General features: G+C 33.0%; 4 protein-coding genes across 10 annotated transcripts in view; 3 read left to right on the top strand and 1 right to left on the bottom strand.

Moving 5' to 3' along the window:
• Positions 1 to 7354, bottom strand: part of LOC108735418 (DNA polymerase alpha subunit B) — a 15651-nt gene extending 8297 nt beyond the window's left edge. The window contains exons 1-12 of one of the 6 annotated variants that reach the window (XM_025974452.1): positions 7158 to 7353; positions 6912 to 7098; positions 6788 to 6833; positions 5169 to 5516; positions 4781 to 5042; positions 2504 to 2735; positions 2057 to 2438; positions 1480 to 1639; positions 1196 to 1391; positions 941 to 1127; positions 729 to 842; positions 45 to 562 (exon numbers count right to left, since the gene is read on the bottom strand). In XM_025974452.1, coding sequence (XP_025830237.1) covers positions 536 to 562; positions 729 to 842; positions 941 to 1127; positions 1196 to 1391; positions 1480 to 1639; positions 2057 to 2438; positions 2504 to 2735; positions 4781 to 5042; positions 5169 to 5516; positions 6788 to 6833; positions 6912 to 7098; positions 7158 to 7233 — 2217 coding nt within the window. In that variant the 5' untranslated portion in view covers positions 7234 to 7353 and the 3' untranslated portion in view covers positions 45 to 535. Of the gene's footprint in view, positions 1 to 44; positions 843 to 940; positions 1128 to 1195; positions 1392 to 1479; positions 1640 to 1671; positions 1948 to 2056; positions 2439 to 2503; positions 2736 to 4780; positions 5043 to 5168; positions 5517 to 6787; positions 6834 to 6911; positions 7099 to 7157 lie in introns of those variants that run through there. The other 5 variants (XM_025974451.1, XM_025974454.1, XM_025974455.1 and 2 more) reach the window with 5 other exon arrangements.
• On the top strand, positions 2755 to 4675 carry LOC108735422 (transcription factor Adf-1-like). Of its 2 annotated transcripts, none has more exons than XM_018467376.2 (3): positions 2755 to 3272; positions 3377 to 3733; positions 3792 to 4675. In XM_018467376.2, the coding sequence occupies exons 1-3, from the start codon at positions 3137 to 3139 to the stop codon at positions 4346 to 4348; spliced, it is 1050 nt and encodes a 349-aa protein (XP_018322878.1). In that variant the 5' UTR covers positions 2755 to 3136; the 3' UTR covers positions 4349 to 4675. The 2 variants fall into 2 exon arrangements, with proteins under 2 accessions (XP_018322878.1, XP_018322877.1); XM_018467375.2 differs by having other exon boundaries at positions 2756 to 3272; positions 3341 to 3733.
• A 256-nt stretch (positions 7355 to 7610) lies between the features above and the next one.
• On the top strand, positions 7611 to 9559 carry LOC108735447 (CCA tRNA nucleotidyltransferase 1, mitochondrial). The gene is made up of 7 exons (XM_018467406.2): positions 7611 to 7848; positions 7908 to 8101; positions 8154 to 8437; positions 8496 to 8622; positions 8695 to 8888; positions 8957 to 9267; positions 9331 to 9559. Exons 1-7 carry the CDS (start codon positions 7783 to 7785, stop codon positions 9541 to 9543), a joined length of 1389 nt encoding a protein of 462 aa, XP_018322908.1. The 5' UTR covers positions 7611 to 7782; the 3' UTR covers positions 9544 to 9559.
• A 123-nt stretch (positions 9560 to 9682) lies between these two features.
• On the top strand, positions 9683 to 11213 carry LOC108735449 (protein FAM50 homolog). Its single transcript, XM_018467407.2, has 4 exons — positions 9683 to 10185; positions 10246 to 10410; positions 10474 to 10914; positions 10971 to 11213. Exons 1-4 carry the CDS (start codon positions 10006 to 10008, stop codon positions 11211 to 11213), a joined length of 1029 nt encoding a protein of 342 aa, XP_018322909.2. The 5' UTR covers positions 9683 to 10005.
• Positions 11214 to 12767: the final 1554 nt, after the last annotated feature.

The raw sequence follows: 12767 nt of genomic DNA, 5'->3' as shown, positions 1-12767 counted from the left end.
ATATTAATTTTTATTTAAGTAATCAGTTCTATTATGTATAATAATTATACATTGTAAGTCAGTTGTAAATAATTATATTCTGTTGGGATGTAGTATGTTCCTGAAGAAATATTTGAAATGAGTAAGCGTTATGAAGCCTGGCGCGAGAGGAAGGATCAAGAAAGAGCTCGCGACGGGGGAGGAAGAAGAGGAGGTGGCCGTGGGGGCGGCAGATTTCATGACGGATGGTAGTCGTAATGTTAAAGAAGTTGGAATATTTCTATTTATTTTTCATATTTACAGTTAGCATTCCTACTGTTATATTTAAAGGAATATTTTTTTTCTTTTTACTGTTTAGCAATTTTTCATTTCATTAAACGATCTTCAATCTGTCAAAGCGTTTTTATCTTCGTCATTAAAGTAATGTTAGAATATCACATTAGATACCTATGTAGCATTTTATTTTATAAAGTATTTGTTAATATTTTAAAAATACATGTTTAAGAGATGCTCCAAATGAAATATTCAGTCTCATTTTCATCTTTTTAACAATATATCAAGCGTTGTCAAAGTACGTGCAGTTCTGTAATAAAATTGAAGGTATTACATAATTTGCAACTTCACAACGTAAATTGATCGTAAGTAATTGTAACTTCATTTGATCTACCATTTGGACTTTAGACTACTAATCCTAAGTATGTTTGTAGCTTTAAATAAAATTAAATACTTGAGATGGAGAGGAGACTCACCTTAAGGGACTGTTCACTTTTTCTTAACTGTTCTAAGACGTATTTCGTGTCGCTTGCTTCAGTTGTATCCGAATCACTGTAAACATGTGGCTTTGGTAATCGACATTTCTTCTTCTATAAATGAAATAAAATAATATACTCTACGTATTTTTCGCATATAAAATAAATTGCTCTGTATATGCCGGAAATAAACGCAAAAATAATTAAAGTACCTTTTTTTCCATTTTACTGGGTCCCCGTCTTCTGCATTCTTGCATACATTTGGACGGAATGCTTCTTACGTCGAATTTGATCTTTTCAACATTGCTTGAAGAGTTACAGCAAGCATTACAAATTTTACAACAGGTCGCCAAAGGAAACGCCAAGAAGAAAATGGTATTTAAAAAGAATTCTGATCTTCTATAAAAGAAAATTTACATACGAAATGAAATCTGATGTTTCTTTTTTCTAAATTTTCTAGCTTTTACTTGCTTATCGCTCGAACTGTGCGCATACCAGTGTAAGGATTAACAGGCCAACCAAGTTCGTCATACTGCACCGGGCAATGTCTAAATTCTTTCTCTTGGTACTGGTCTAAAGGACGTGGTAACTGGACTAGGAGCCCTAAACCGTACATTCCGATTACTGGACAACAGCACAATCCCAATATACCTTTTAGAATTCCTTGAAATCGTTTTTGAAAATATTATTTACAAATTTCCAGTTTTGACAATAGAAGTCTTCTTTTTTATAGTTTTGTTATCTTTCTTACCTAAAGCAACGAGGCACAAAATGGGTCCCAAAAAAGTATACATTAGCAGTACTAAAGAAAATGTCTTATCTTCGGTGTTGTTTAAACAAGGAGTCAAACTTTCATCATCTTCACCTATTACTGCCTTTGAAAGGCTGTTACTACAAGCATTGTAAATGTCCTCCATTCATAAACAAGTTAAAAAAATTAAATGAATTGTCAATCATGACATTGCAAAAAGTCAATTAATAATACATATTGTCGGAATTATTATAAACCATGAAAAGGTAACTAGTACTTTATTTTTAACAATAGATACATTTTAAAATATAAGCATTTTAAGTCTTATTATATTTGAATAATATCACATTCTGAAGAACTGAATATTGGGCCCTTTATAGGTGCTGAAATTTTTAAATGAGCAAAAGTACCTGCGGTGTATCCTTTTGTTAATCTCTCAGGATTTACAACCATACAACCGTTTACTTCCTGAAATAAAAACGACAAAAAAGAACCTTTACATTTGCGTTTCTAATAATTGCGACAATTAAAGAAAATATAAAAACTTTCCTAATAGTCCGCCAAACGTTTTTCTTACCTTTATAAAATATCTTAAAGTAGATGGTAATATAAGTAGGTGAGGAGTGACGTCCATCGTTGCATGTTTTTCTAAAAGTCGATAACTGACCCTAAGTTTTGGGGGGATCAAGGGATAAAAACTTTGTTGTTCAATCAAATGGGAAACGAGGCGTGACATCCTGTCTCCCGATCGACCCAAACTAATCTCCTCTCTGCTCATTTGAAAGAGAACATCTGTAGCTGTGACTCCCACTATGAGGCCCCCAATATCCAACATTGAAGGATCAGGCACAAAATGCAAATTGGGATACTTATTCTTGCTTACATAAGGCGGAGTGGGATACACAGGAACATGAAATATTTCTTTCTGAGACGCTACGATGACCACTTGCGTCGTTAGACTATAAAAATAAGCAAACAATAATTAAAAGCCATTGAAATTTAAATCTTTATGAAGGGTACATACTCTTTAAAAGTAGTCATAATGCAGTCGATTAAATTATTGAAAAGCGAATCGTAAGATTCCAATAAGCATTCGTCTGTTAAGTTTTCGTGCGATTCATCTAATAAAGGCCCTGTAAGTACTAGTAAGTGGGGTTTTTTCTCAGCGGCGTATTTTAAAAGATCCTGAAGTGGTTCATAGGCTATGTTATGGTTAAATGTAAAAGGTGCTGCGGCTATTATCATTTCAAGCGTGTCTAAAAATGTTTAAAAATAATATTAACATCTTTCCTTAATTGTAGGCACAATATCTCTGAACAGTACACATTAAGTACAGAAAAGTAAATGAAAAGTATTATGCTCTTTTTCTAAATATGATTTCTAAATAGTAAATAAACATGTGTGGTCATATAATTCTACTGTTGAATAGTTTAATGAAATAATTCAATTACTTCTCAAAAGAGCGCAAATTTAAATTCGACGATAATTATAGTTTATGAGAATTGTGCTATAAAATCAAAATTATATATAATGAAACCAAAACATTCATTGACAACATAACCTACCAAAACCTAACGTTTTTATTTACATTAAACAATTTTCGGTTTTTAAGTAATTTTTAAACGTAAAAGTGAGGAAAATGAGAAATTAAATAAATATGCTTGACAGTCACAAGCTTATTACTCTTGTTTCTCATTGTCCTGCCCTGTGGAATAGAAATGACAAAAAGTACTCCGATCAAGAGTTTAAAACAACCCTATGGAGTAAAATTGCAATAGAAATGAACACTACAGGTACCCTTTTTTTCTACATAGTAAACAAATTTACTATTTATAAAGCCTTTTAATAAAATTCTTAATAGGGGCAATATGTAAAGACACATTCAAATCCTTAATAGAGAAATACTCACAAGAAAAAAACAAACACTACTCTAGTAACTTGGAATTTCAAGATTTCATGCAGTTCTTGGATTTGCAAAGAGAACTTAGTGAACCTGCAAAGAGATCAATGGTATTCAAAGCAGATCCTTACACTTTAGGGGATGATTATGAAGAAGGTCCCAGCAGTGAATCAGAAACAGGAAGCTATATGAGTCAAGATTCATCAGTTTACAATTCATTAGACTTTTCAAGGGCTCTTATAAAAATGGTACACAGTTCACCTGCACTATGGGATAGATCAAACAAAGACCATCATGACAAAATTGCAAAAGATCAGCTATGGCAAACAATTGCAAGAAGTTTAAAGACTGATGGTAAGTAAAGTTGATTCTGATGTTGAAAATTTATAATCACGAAACTTCTTTTATACAGTAAGCATGTGCACGCTGCGTTGGAAAGGGCTACGAGAGAAGTACATTCGCCAAAAACAAAAATATAATGATGGACTAGGCAAATGGGAGCTCCTAGATGACATGGCTTTTCTGGATAGCGTTATTTTATACAGAAAACGACACTGGCATCCAGAGGAAAACAATATGTTCACATCAAACGAGAACAGCTGCCCCCCTTCCCATCCGACGACTTCAGACTGTGATTCATCTGCCATAGCAAACTTTTATAATAATTCGATTTTTCATTCGCAAAACGTCCCAGTAAATTTTGTCGCAAGACCCAACATGCCCCCTGACAGTACTTTGGACAATTCTTCTACAAAAAGGCAATGCATCAATAATGACAGCGAAAATAATGGAAGCCAAACAATCAAACAAAATAAGTTGTTGGTAAGAGACAAAGAGATGCGAAGTCCCGAACAAATATTTGGGGAATTGGTAGCAGCTATGTTGGCTTGCAAACCCGAAAAAGACAAACACATTGCCATGACTGAGATTATGACGATACTAGCCAGATCTACATCACATACAACATAATTTTTTTGCTGTAGAAAAAAATATCTGCGCTTATTTTGTCAAAATTCTAAAATAAAAAACAACAGCTTTTGCTCATTTTATAAAAAGAAAGCAAATACTAAATTAGTAATTTTTACTAAAATTATCATCTTTATTACATCACAGTGCCAGGGATCTTTTTAGATCAGATACAACTAAGCAAAAATGTTGAAAATTGGGCAGCAAAACTGGTTGTTTTATTTTAGCATTGTATAATTTTTGTAAATAGATAAATGATACTTTCTTTTTTATACCGATGAGGCGACCTGTAGTCTTTTTTACAATAAAGTAAAATGTATGTTTTTGTTATATGATTATTTGTCGCCATTAATGTAATATTATCATTTTCTGTACATAAATTAAGTTATTTTTACTTATGAAATGTGATTGGTGTAAAATTTTCAATACCCTTACCTGGAATTTTAATTTCCTCCAAGGATAAGGGCAAGGTGACGTTTGAATACAATTCGTGAGCAACCACTGTGTTACCATGTATCACTTCTCCCACGGCAGCGACGACCTGTCCCGGAAACAAGGCATATGAAGGCAGTTTCGACAAATTCAAACTTATTCTGTTTCCTTGTCCCAATTCGACCGAATATTCCAACTGTATCGACGTCGGCTTCAACTTTCCTTTGGGATTGCAGCAAATTCGTCCAAAAGTTACAATGTTGCCCTAAAGTGTTTAAAAAATAAGGGACTATTTAAAAAGAAAAACTAATACCAAAAAATTAAGTATAAAACTTCTGTAAAATACTCCAAGGGTTTAGAAAAGAAAACTTCAAGTGGAAAAAGAACTTACTGTAAGTTGTAAAATTCCCTGGGGATTCTCCAGTTTGTACTTTTTGATAAGTGAGTGCCCTAAATATTCAATAATTTCATTGATACAAGTGGTTATTATTTTTGGTTTTTCAAACATATATTTTGCTTCTACTGATAACCAGTTGCTCTGTGGACCATACTGCTTTACACATACAGATACTGCTGAATTATAATTTCTACTAATATTTTTAGTGGTGTAGGCAGTAGACAATAATACTTTCAGAGGGTTTGATCTGTTATGGTATGTAAAACTTTCTGAAATATTCAGGGCAGATGTGGAAGGAAGATTTTCTTTGTCATCTTCTGGACTTCGATGCCTTTTCTTGGACTAATTACAGAAAAATACAAACATTAATTCAGAGATAATCAGTTAAATCCTTTTTCATTTTCAGAAATTATGAAGATTATCGTTTTTAAATATATCTTTTATTTGTCTCATCTAACTCAAAAGAAACTCAGCTTTTCAAAAACTCTTATTTCTTTAAAATTTGGGGCTTAAAATAAAAAAACAAAAACAGTAAGTTAAACTTAGTTTATTAATAAAAGGGTGTTTAATTAAAAAGAATAATAATAAATGGAAACTACTGCTAGTTTGTGAAACTCTTCAATAGACGAGTATGGATCTAGTCACGTTCAAAAATTACATGCACTAGACCAGACCCGTCCACTGAAGAATTGCTCCTAGATAAATGAGATTATTTTAAACATATTCCCTGAGAAACTGCTGGTGTGAATAAATGTCGTCTTTAATGAGTGTGGATCTAGTCACGAGCAAATGTACGTGCCACTAGTCCCATACCCATCAAAGACAACATCTACTGATGGGTAAAAATGCTGATGCTGTAATACATTTAATTAATGCTTATTATACTTATTGAAAGTCAATACAGCTAAACAATGAAGAGCCAAAACTGTTATACATTTGTATAATGGAAAAATGATAATAATAATAATAATTTTGCAAACAGTTAATAAAGGGAATTAAAACGATGCTACAAAAAAATTGACCATATTAAATTGAAGGTTAAGGGCATAAGCTCGCAATAAACTAATAAACATCTTTGAGCAATCTAACAAAAGCTCACGCAAATTTACAAAAGGTTGTTTACACTTAATAGATGTGCTTTGTGAACTTCCAATATTCTACTTTACGAGCATAAAATTGAATCAACGGTTGCGCACACCACCATGCAACAGGTTGCAGTTGCCGGAAAACAGATATTTACGCACTTTAATCTAAATAATTTGTTAAATTTATCAACGAATACACTTTCAAAGCCAAGCGTCTCAACCGGAATTTAACAAATGGCTGCCGAAGGAATAATAGTAGCCTTGAAAAGTTTCTGAGAAGCTGAATTTCTTACCCGTAGCATTTATATACGACCTACGTCCGTATATTCCATCTTTGTTCAACGCACCGTACATGTTGATTCGAATTAATGACGTGCCACCACTTTACATCATAACTTCAAAACAAAGAAAAGACCATCACGAATACTCACATACACACACACAAAATAAATCTTCTAATATTTTAAAGCAATAATTGTTTAATACCTGATTTTTAATTATTAAAATTTTAAGATTTCAGACACGTACCTTCACTGTTTCGGGGGTTTGAGCCTCTGTAGTTAAAGCGGGTTTTCTGTGACTTGATAAGAATTTCTTTTTCAAAATGTAAAAAATAAAAACTAAAATAAAGCAACATTAATTAAAAGGATACACTTCAGTTTTTAAATATCGTCTCTTTTGTCGTAGCTGCTGCTGCTGCTTTATAAGTTCTCTGTGTTCCATCAATTCCAATGCAGCTAGTGTAGGAGTTATAGTGTTAAAATGTGAAGCTGCAAATGCAGACCATTGGTCAACAAGATCTTCAGCACTAACTTCATACTTAGAACACAATTCTAGGCCTGAAACGAATCACTTTTAGAAACGAATATATAAAACAATTTTATTGTTAATAACTAACACTTTTCAAGAATATCGTTTTTTGCTTCGATGTCCATAAAGTGAAAATTTACTTTTAATTCATCTATACTAGCCATATTTAATAAATTTGCTGTTTTATTCCGAAAAACTACACATTCCTTTTCACTTTTAACCTGTTATAAAACAACAAATTTCCGCGGGAAAATAGAAAACATTTGGTAATTTTTTTTTTCACAAGTTGATTTCCTCCTGCAGTGTTTAACATACAGCTGTACATAAATTAAATTATTAAACTATTTTCGTTTGTTTTAAAACAATAAACAATCAAATACCAGTACTTTTAAATAGTAATAAGCAAATTTAATACGCCAAAGTAATTACTGAAGTTCTTGCACTAAATAACTTTAGCATAGCAGAGTAACATGGTTGCATGGAGACACAATATTTTTAGAAACGCTCTAGGGATATTTATTATTATAACCATAGATAAAATATAACCTTAAATAAATTTATATTAAGGAAGCCGTTAAATCTTAAAAAATAAAAGTATTTAAATTAAAAGTTGCAAATATTTACTGTAATTTTGTGTCAGCCAGATAATGAAAGTATTGTTTGCTTTAGATTTATTCCTTCATATCACCCCTTAACCTCAAAATATTTGAATTATGAATTTTTGTAAATTATTACGCAAAACTATTAAACTGAAGTCTTGTGTACGATATTTAAATAACGTAAGTTTCCTTAGATATTTAAAAGTGCATGCAAATAAATAAGTAACACTGTTTTTTAGTACAAAACGTTTTCTAAAAGGCAAAGAATTGAAGAAATTCGAAAGACAGTTTTTCCAAAAAGTCGCAAAAATCCTGTAATAATGAAATTAGAAACTCCTGAATTCAAGTCTATATTCACAGATGAATTAAATTTATTAATAAAGTTGTTCAAAGATAATGGATTTGAACTGAGAGTTGCTGGAGGTGCTGTGAGGTATGTTTTTATACCATTGTAGTTTTAATTTAATTTAGATACTGTTTTGAAGAGATTTACTAATGGGGAATAAACCAAAAGACCTAGACTTCGCCACAACTGCAACACCAGATCAAATGAAGGAGTTGTTTACAAACGAGGGAATAAGGATGATAAATATGAAAGGTGAAAAACATGGTACAATCACTGCAAGGATTAATGACAAAGAAAACTTTGAAATAACAACACTGAGAGTTGATCTTGTGACAGATGGGAGACATGCAGATGTTCAATTTACCACTGACTGGTTGTTGGATGCTAACAGGAGAGATCTTACAATTAATTCTATGTATCTTTGTAAGCCTTAACTAATATATGTCTTTTGTTATTTCTCAATTCAATTCTAATTTAATAGGTTTTGATGGGACTGTAATTGACTATTTTTATGGGTATGAAGATCTTAAGAAGAGACGCGTTTGTTTTGTAGGTGATGCAGAAACCAGGATTATTGAAGATTATTTAAGAATATTAAGATACTTTAGGTACAATACTCTATTATAATAAATACTTATTGGAGTTATCAAAAAGGAGAATAAAATATACCTCTATTTTAGGTTTTTTGGTAGAATATCCGAGAGACCAGACACACATGAAGAAGTTACATTGGAAGCAATTAGGAAAAATGCATCAGGTTTAGGTCAAGTTTCAGGAGAGAGGATATGGGTTGAATTGAAACAAATCCTTGAAGGAAACTTTGCAGGGGAACTTGCCCTTACTATTTTAGATTGTGGAATAGGTCCTTATATCGGTAACTTCGCATTTTAATGACCAATTCAATTATATTTAATTGTTTTCTTTTAATTGCTCTGCATTCAGGATTACCAAATAAAGTGAGAATTGATGAATTACAGAGGGTTTGGGGAAAAGGTAAACATTTATCTCTGAAGGGAATTACTTTGTTGACTTCCTTATTAAGTAATGAAGAAGATGCTCTTGCATTACACAACAGACTCAAGTTATCTGCTTATGAAAGAGATCTCGCTTTATTTATTATCCAACATAGGGCTCCAAAGCCCAGTCCAGATCCTTTACTACCCTACCAAAAGCTTGTTGTCTTGGGAAAAGGAAAAGATATAAAGGACTATGTGATACAAGTACTGAAGTATAACAATTCACCTTATATACAGGTAACTTTATCTCCATAATAGGAATGCAAAACATTTTTATTCTCATTTTTTTATATTGCTTAGGATTTTGAATCATGGATTCCACCAAAATTTCCAGTAACTGGAACTATGTTAAAGGATTATGGTGTGGAAAGTGGCAAATTTATGGGGGCCGTACTATCGGAATTAAAGGAGATTTGGGCAGAGAGTAAATTTAATAAAACGATAGATGAATTACTTAAAGATGTACCACATATTGTTAGCACTTTGAAAGAACGAAAAAAGGTCAAACAATAAACCAATTAGTTTTCTATTCGCATTTGTTATTTCTTAAAATGTCTTTTAAAGTAAGAAATTTAATAGTATTTAATTACAATCTTGATAAAACATGTTAATACTGAAGTAATGAATTCAAATTAATCCCGCATTTTTAATTGGTAGTCACAATGTATCACAATAATATTCTTACATTTGAACTAATGTTTTACTTAGCAGCATATCATGAAAACTAATAGTCAATAAATGTCATCTTGAAAGCCTTTTTGAGTTTTTTTCAAAATAACTCAGTTCACACTGAATATAAACTACCAATAAACAAAACAGAGTAAGTAATTATTCAAAAAATAGCAAGCACATTAACGAAATCGCTTTGAAATTAATAACACTGCATAACAATTATAAATATAACCTCAAAAAATAAATCAGTTTTGGAATTTATTTTTGAAAAAATAAACCCAACTTAAATCATAAAAAACTGAAATGGCCCACTATAAAGGAGCTGCCAGTGAGGCTGGCAGAGCCATGCAACTTATGAAAAAAAGGGAACAGCAAATGCAAGACATTGAGATAAGAAAACGTAAAATAGAAGAAGATTTGAGGATAAACAATATTGAAAACAAGTTTGCTGCTCATTATGATGCTGTGGAACAACAACTTAAGGTAGGTTTTAGATAGACTTTATTATCATTAAAGAAATTAATCTAATTTCCTTTTCAATAGACTTCTACAATTGGTTTGGTAACACTCAATGAAATGAAAGCTAAACAAGAGAACATAGTAAAAGAAAGAGAAAAGAAGTTGGCTCAAAAGCAAGCTGAAAAGGAACGGGAACGCCAAAAAATTTTAGAAGCAAAACAAGCAGAAAAGAATAAACAAAAGAGACAGGTAATGAATGTGAAACTATCTAATGAAATTATTTACATTACCAAAGTTTAGTTTTAATTACAGATTCTGGCATTATCATTTAATTTAGAAGAGGAAGGCGAAGAAGATGATGAATCAGAAGACTTTAGAATGGAAGATGTAAAGCCTGCCAAGAAAGTTCGAAAAGATCCCACTGTGGATACTAGTTTTCTTCCTGACAGAGAAAGAGAAGAGGAAGAGACGCGATTAAGGGAGGAATTGAGACAGGAGTGGGAACGAGAACAGCAAAGGCTTAAAGAGGAAGAAATGGACGTCACGTTCAGCTATTGGGATGGATCCGGGCATCGTCGTACTGTTAAAGTTAAAAAGGGAAACTCAGTATATCAATTTTTACAGAAAGTTCTGGAGCTCCTAAGAAGGGATTTTTCAGAATTAAGAACTGTTATGGCTGATCAACTTATGTATGTGAAAGAAGACCTAATTTTACCTCACCATTACACATTTTATGACTTTATAGTTACTAAAGTAAGTACAAAAATATAAAGTCGATAATTCTTCATTTTCTAATGATACCGTTTTAGGCAAGGGGTAAAAGTGGACCACTATTTAATTTTGATGTCCATGATGATGTACGTATGGTAAGTGATGCTTCTGTGGAAAAAGAAGATTCTCATGCAGGAAAAGTGCTTTTAAGAAGCTGGTATGAGAGAAATAAACACATATTTCCAGCAAGTAGATGGGAACCCTATGATCCTAGTAAATCTTATAATNCGCTCGTAAAATTACTAAGACACGGAAGGTATTTAGTGAACTTCAAAAAGTGATGATTATGTAAAAAACTACGCAGAATCTCATGGTACCGACAGTTTTCGAGTGCGGCGACAAACAGGTACTGTCCGGCACTATTCATCTAAGGCCATTCCCTTTACCCTTTGTCTTTCACTCCACACATGGGTTCAATTTTTTTGCCGGCATTGAAATAAACTATGCTTGTATCAACTTAGAATTGATGATGCTTGCGATAAATTTATGAATCTATTAGGAGTTCCGTTTGTTCTGGTAAGACGACGTTGTCGTTATCGTGTTGTGTATTATAGATACGTGTGTGGTCGATAATGCCACTGCATCCATATTCATCAGCATACGCCAATTTGAACGAGTTATGAAGAGCAACAGCGCGACTTGCGCTCGCTGCAGTTCTAAATTATTCATAACGCATAAATTTATATTTACATGGCGGCCGTCTGCCGTTCAGATTGTTAACATAAACCTGTCAATGGTTAAAATCGCATTAATTAGGGCCTCGGGTTTCGAGCCGTCCCGTACCGTCCGTCCCATCTCGTTCAACGTCCAGTCAGGTTCCATCTCTAATAGCAGTACCTTGCACATGTTATGTAGGTGCAGTACATTTATTATATTCTGCTCGCTTCTACCATACCGTACACATTTTTCTACTATAATGAGGATGAATCGACTCGATTCCTTAACGACTTACCTCCCTATATCCCAATAATGCGCTTGATTTGTGATCAAATTTCTGGATAAGTCCGTACATTTATGATTAGTACTTATGGGCGGGCTCGTCTACTGTTACATGGCATCCATAATTTCTTATTTATAATTAGTACGAAGTTTGGTACACCAAAATTATTGAATATTTACTCAAAATTGGAAGCTAACACCTACCACTCGGTTATTACGTTAATCAGTAAGCCGTCAGACTTCATTCAAAATCTGGAGATCGAGCAATCAATTAATTGAAGCGAGTCAGAAGTAAGTTAGGGTGGTGAAACGGTCGACTGCTTTCGCTCATTCTAATAGTATTCTCTGCATTTTGCAAGTATTTTGAACGCCGGTGGAAATATATTGATGTTTAAAAGTATCCTTTACAATATTCACACAACGTGTCGTGTACTACGTCCAAAAACCACCTTATCGGGTAATTTTTATTTCGAATGTGAATTTAAACGTTCATAAAACCCGTTTCTAGTAACAGTTTACCTGTTTGGAATTGCTTTTTATGTGTGTTTCATATTTGGCCGGGGCCATCCATAAAGTTGCGTTTATCTGATGGCACGGCCGCGACAGGAAGATGGAGGATGCTCACTCATTGGGGTCGGGAAGGACAATGCTCACTAGATTCAATCTCGTCACCCGGTGACAGAACCGCTGACCAAATAAAACAATGAATGACGAGACGGTAACAACAAACGTACAAAAAAAGCGATGTTTTATCGTTTAGAAATAAGGAGGACAAAACGGTGTACATGTTATAATCCAGATAAGAAAGCTCAAACTGGTTTAAAATGGTGTTAGACTGTTACATAAGGGGCAATATTTCTTTTTCGGGTTTCGGGTAAATTTTTTACTGTGTGGTG

Source organism: Agrilus planipennis, unplaced genomic scaffold (assembly GCF_000699045.2).
Source record: "Agrilus planipennis isolate EAB-ADULT unplaced genomic scaffold, Apla_2.0 scaffold40, whole genome shotgun sequence".
NCBI lineage: Eukaryota > Metazoa > Arthropoda > Insecta > Coleoptera > Buprestidae > Agrilus > Agrilus planipennis.
The sequence above is the reverse complement of the archived record's forward strand: the minus strand, read 5'-3'. Positions and strand labels throughout refer to the sequence as shown.

Excerpts from the sequence above, each read along its gene's own strand:
- LOC108735422 (XM_018467375.2), top strand. The coding sequence starts at position 3,137 with ATGCTTGACAGTCACAAGCTTATTACTCTTGTTTCTCATTGTCCTGCC. Across the intron at positions 3,273-3,340 it reads AATAGAAATGAACACTACAG|GGGCAATATGTAAAGACACA; the intron begins GTACCCTTTTTT and ends AATTCTTAATAG. Across the intron at positions 3,734-3,791 it reads AAGAAGTTTAAAGACTGATG|TAAGCATGTGCACGCTGCGT; the intron begins GTAAGTAAAGTT and ends TCTTTTATACAG.
- LOC108735447 (XM_018467406.2), top strand. The coding sequence starts at position 7,783 with ATGAATTTTTGTAAATTATTACGCAAAACTATTAAACTGAAGTCTTGT. Across the intron at positions 7,849-7,907 it reads GTGTACGATATTTAAATAAC|TACAAAACGTTTTCTAAAAG; the intron begins GTAAGTTTCCTT and ends ACTGTTTTTTAG. Across the intron at positions 9,268-9,330 it reads ACAATTCACCTTATATACAG|GATTTTGAATCATGGATTCC; the intron begins GTAACTTTATCT and ends TATATTGCTTAG.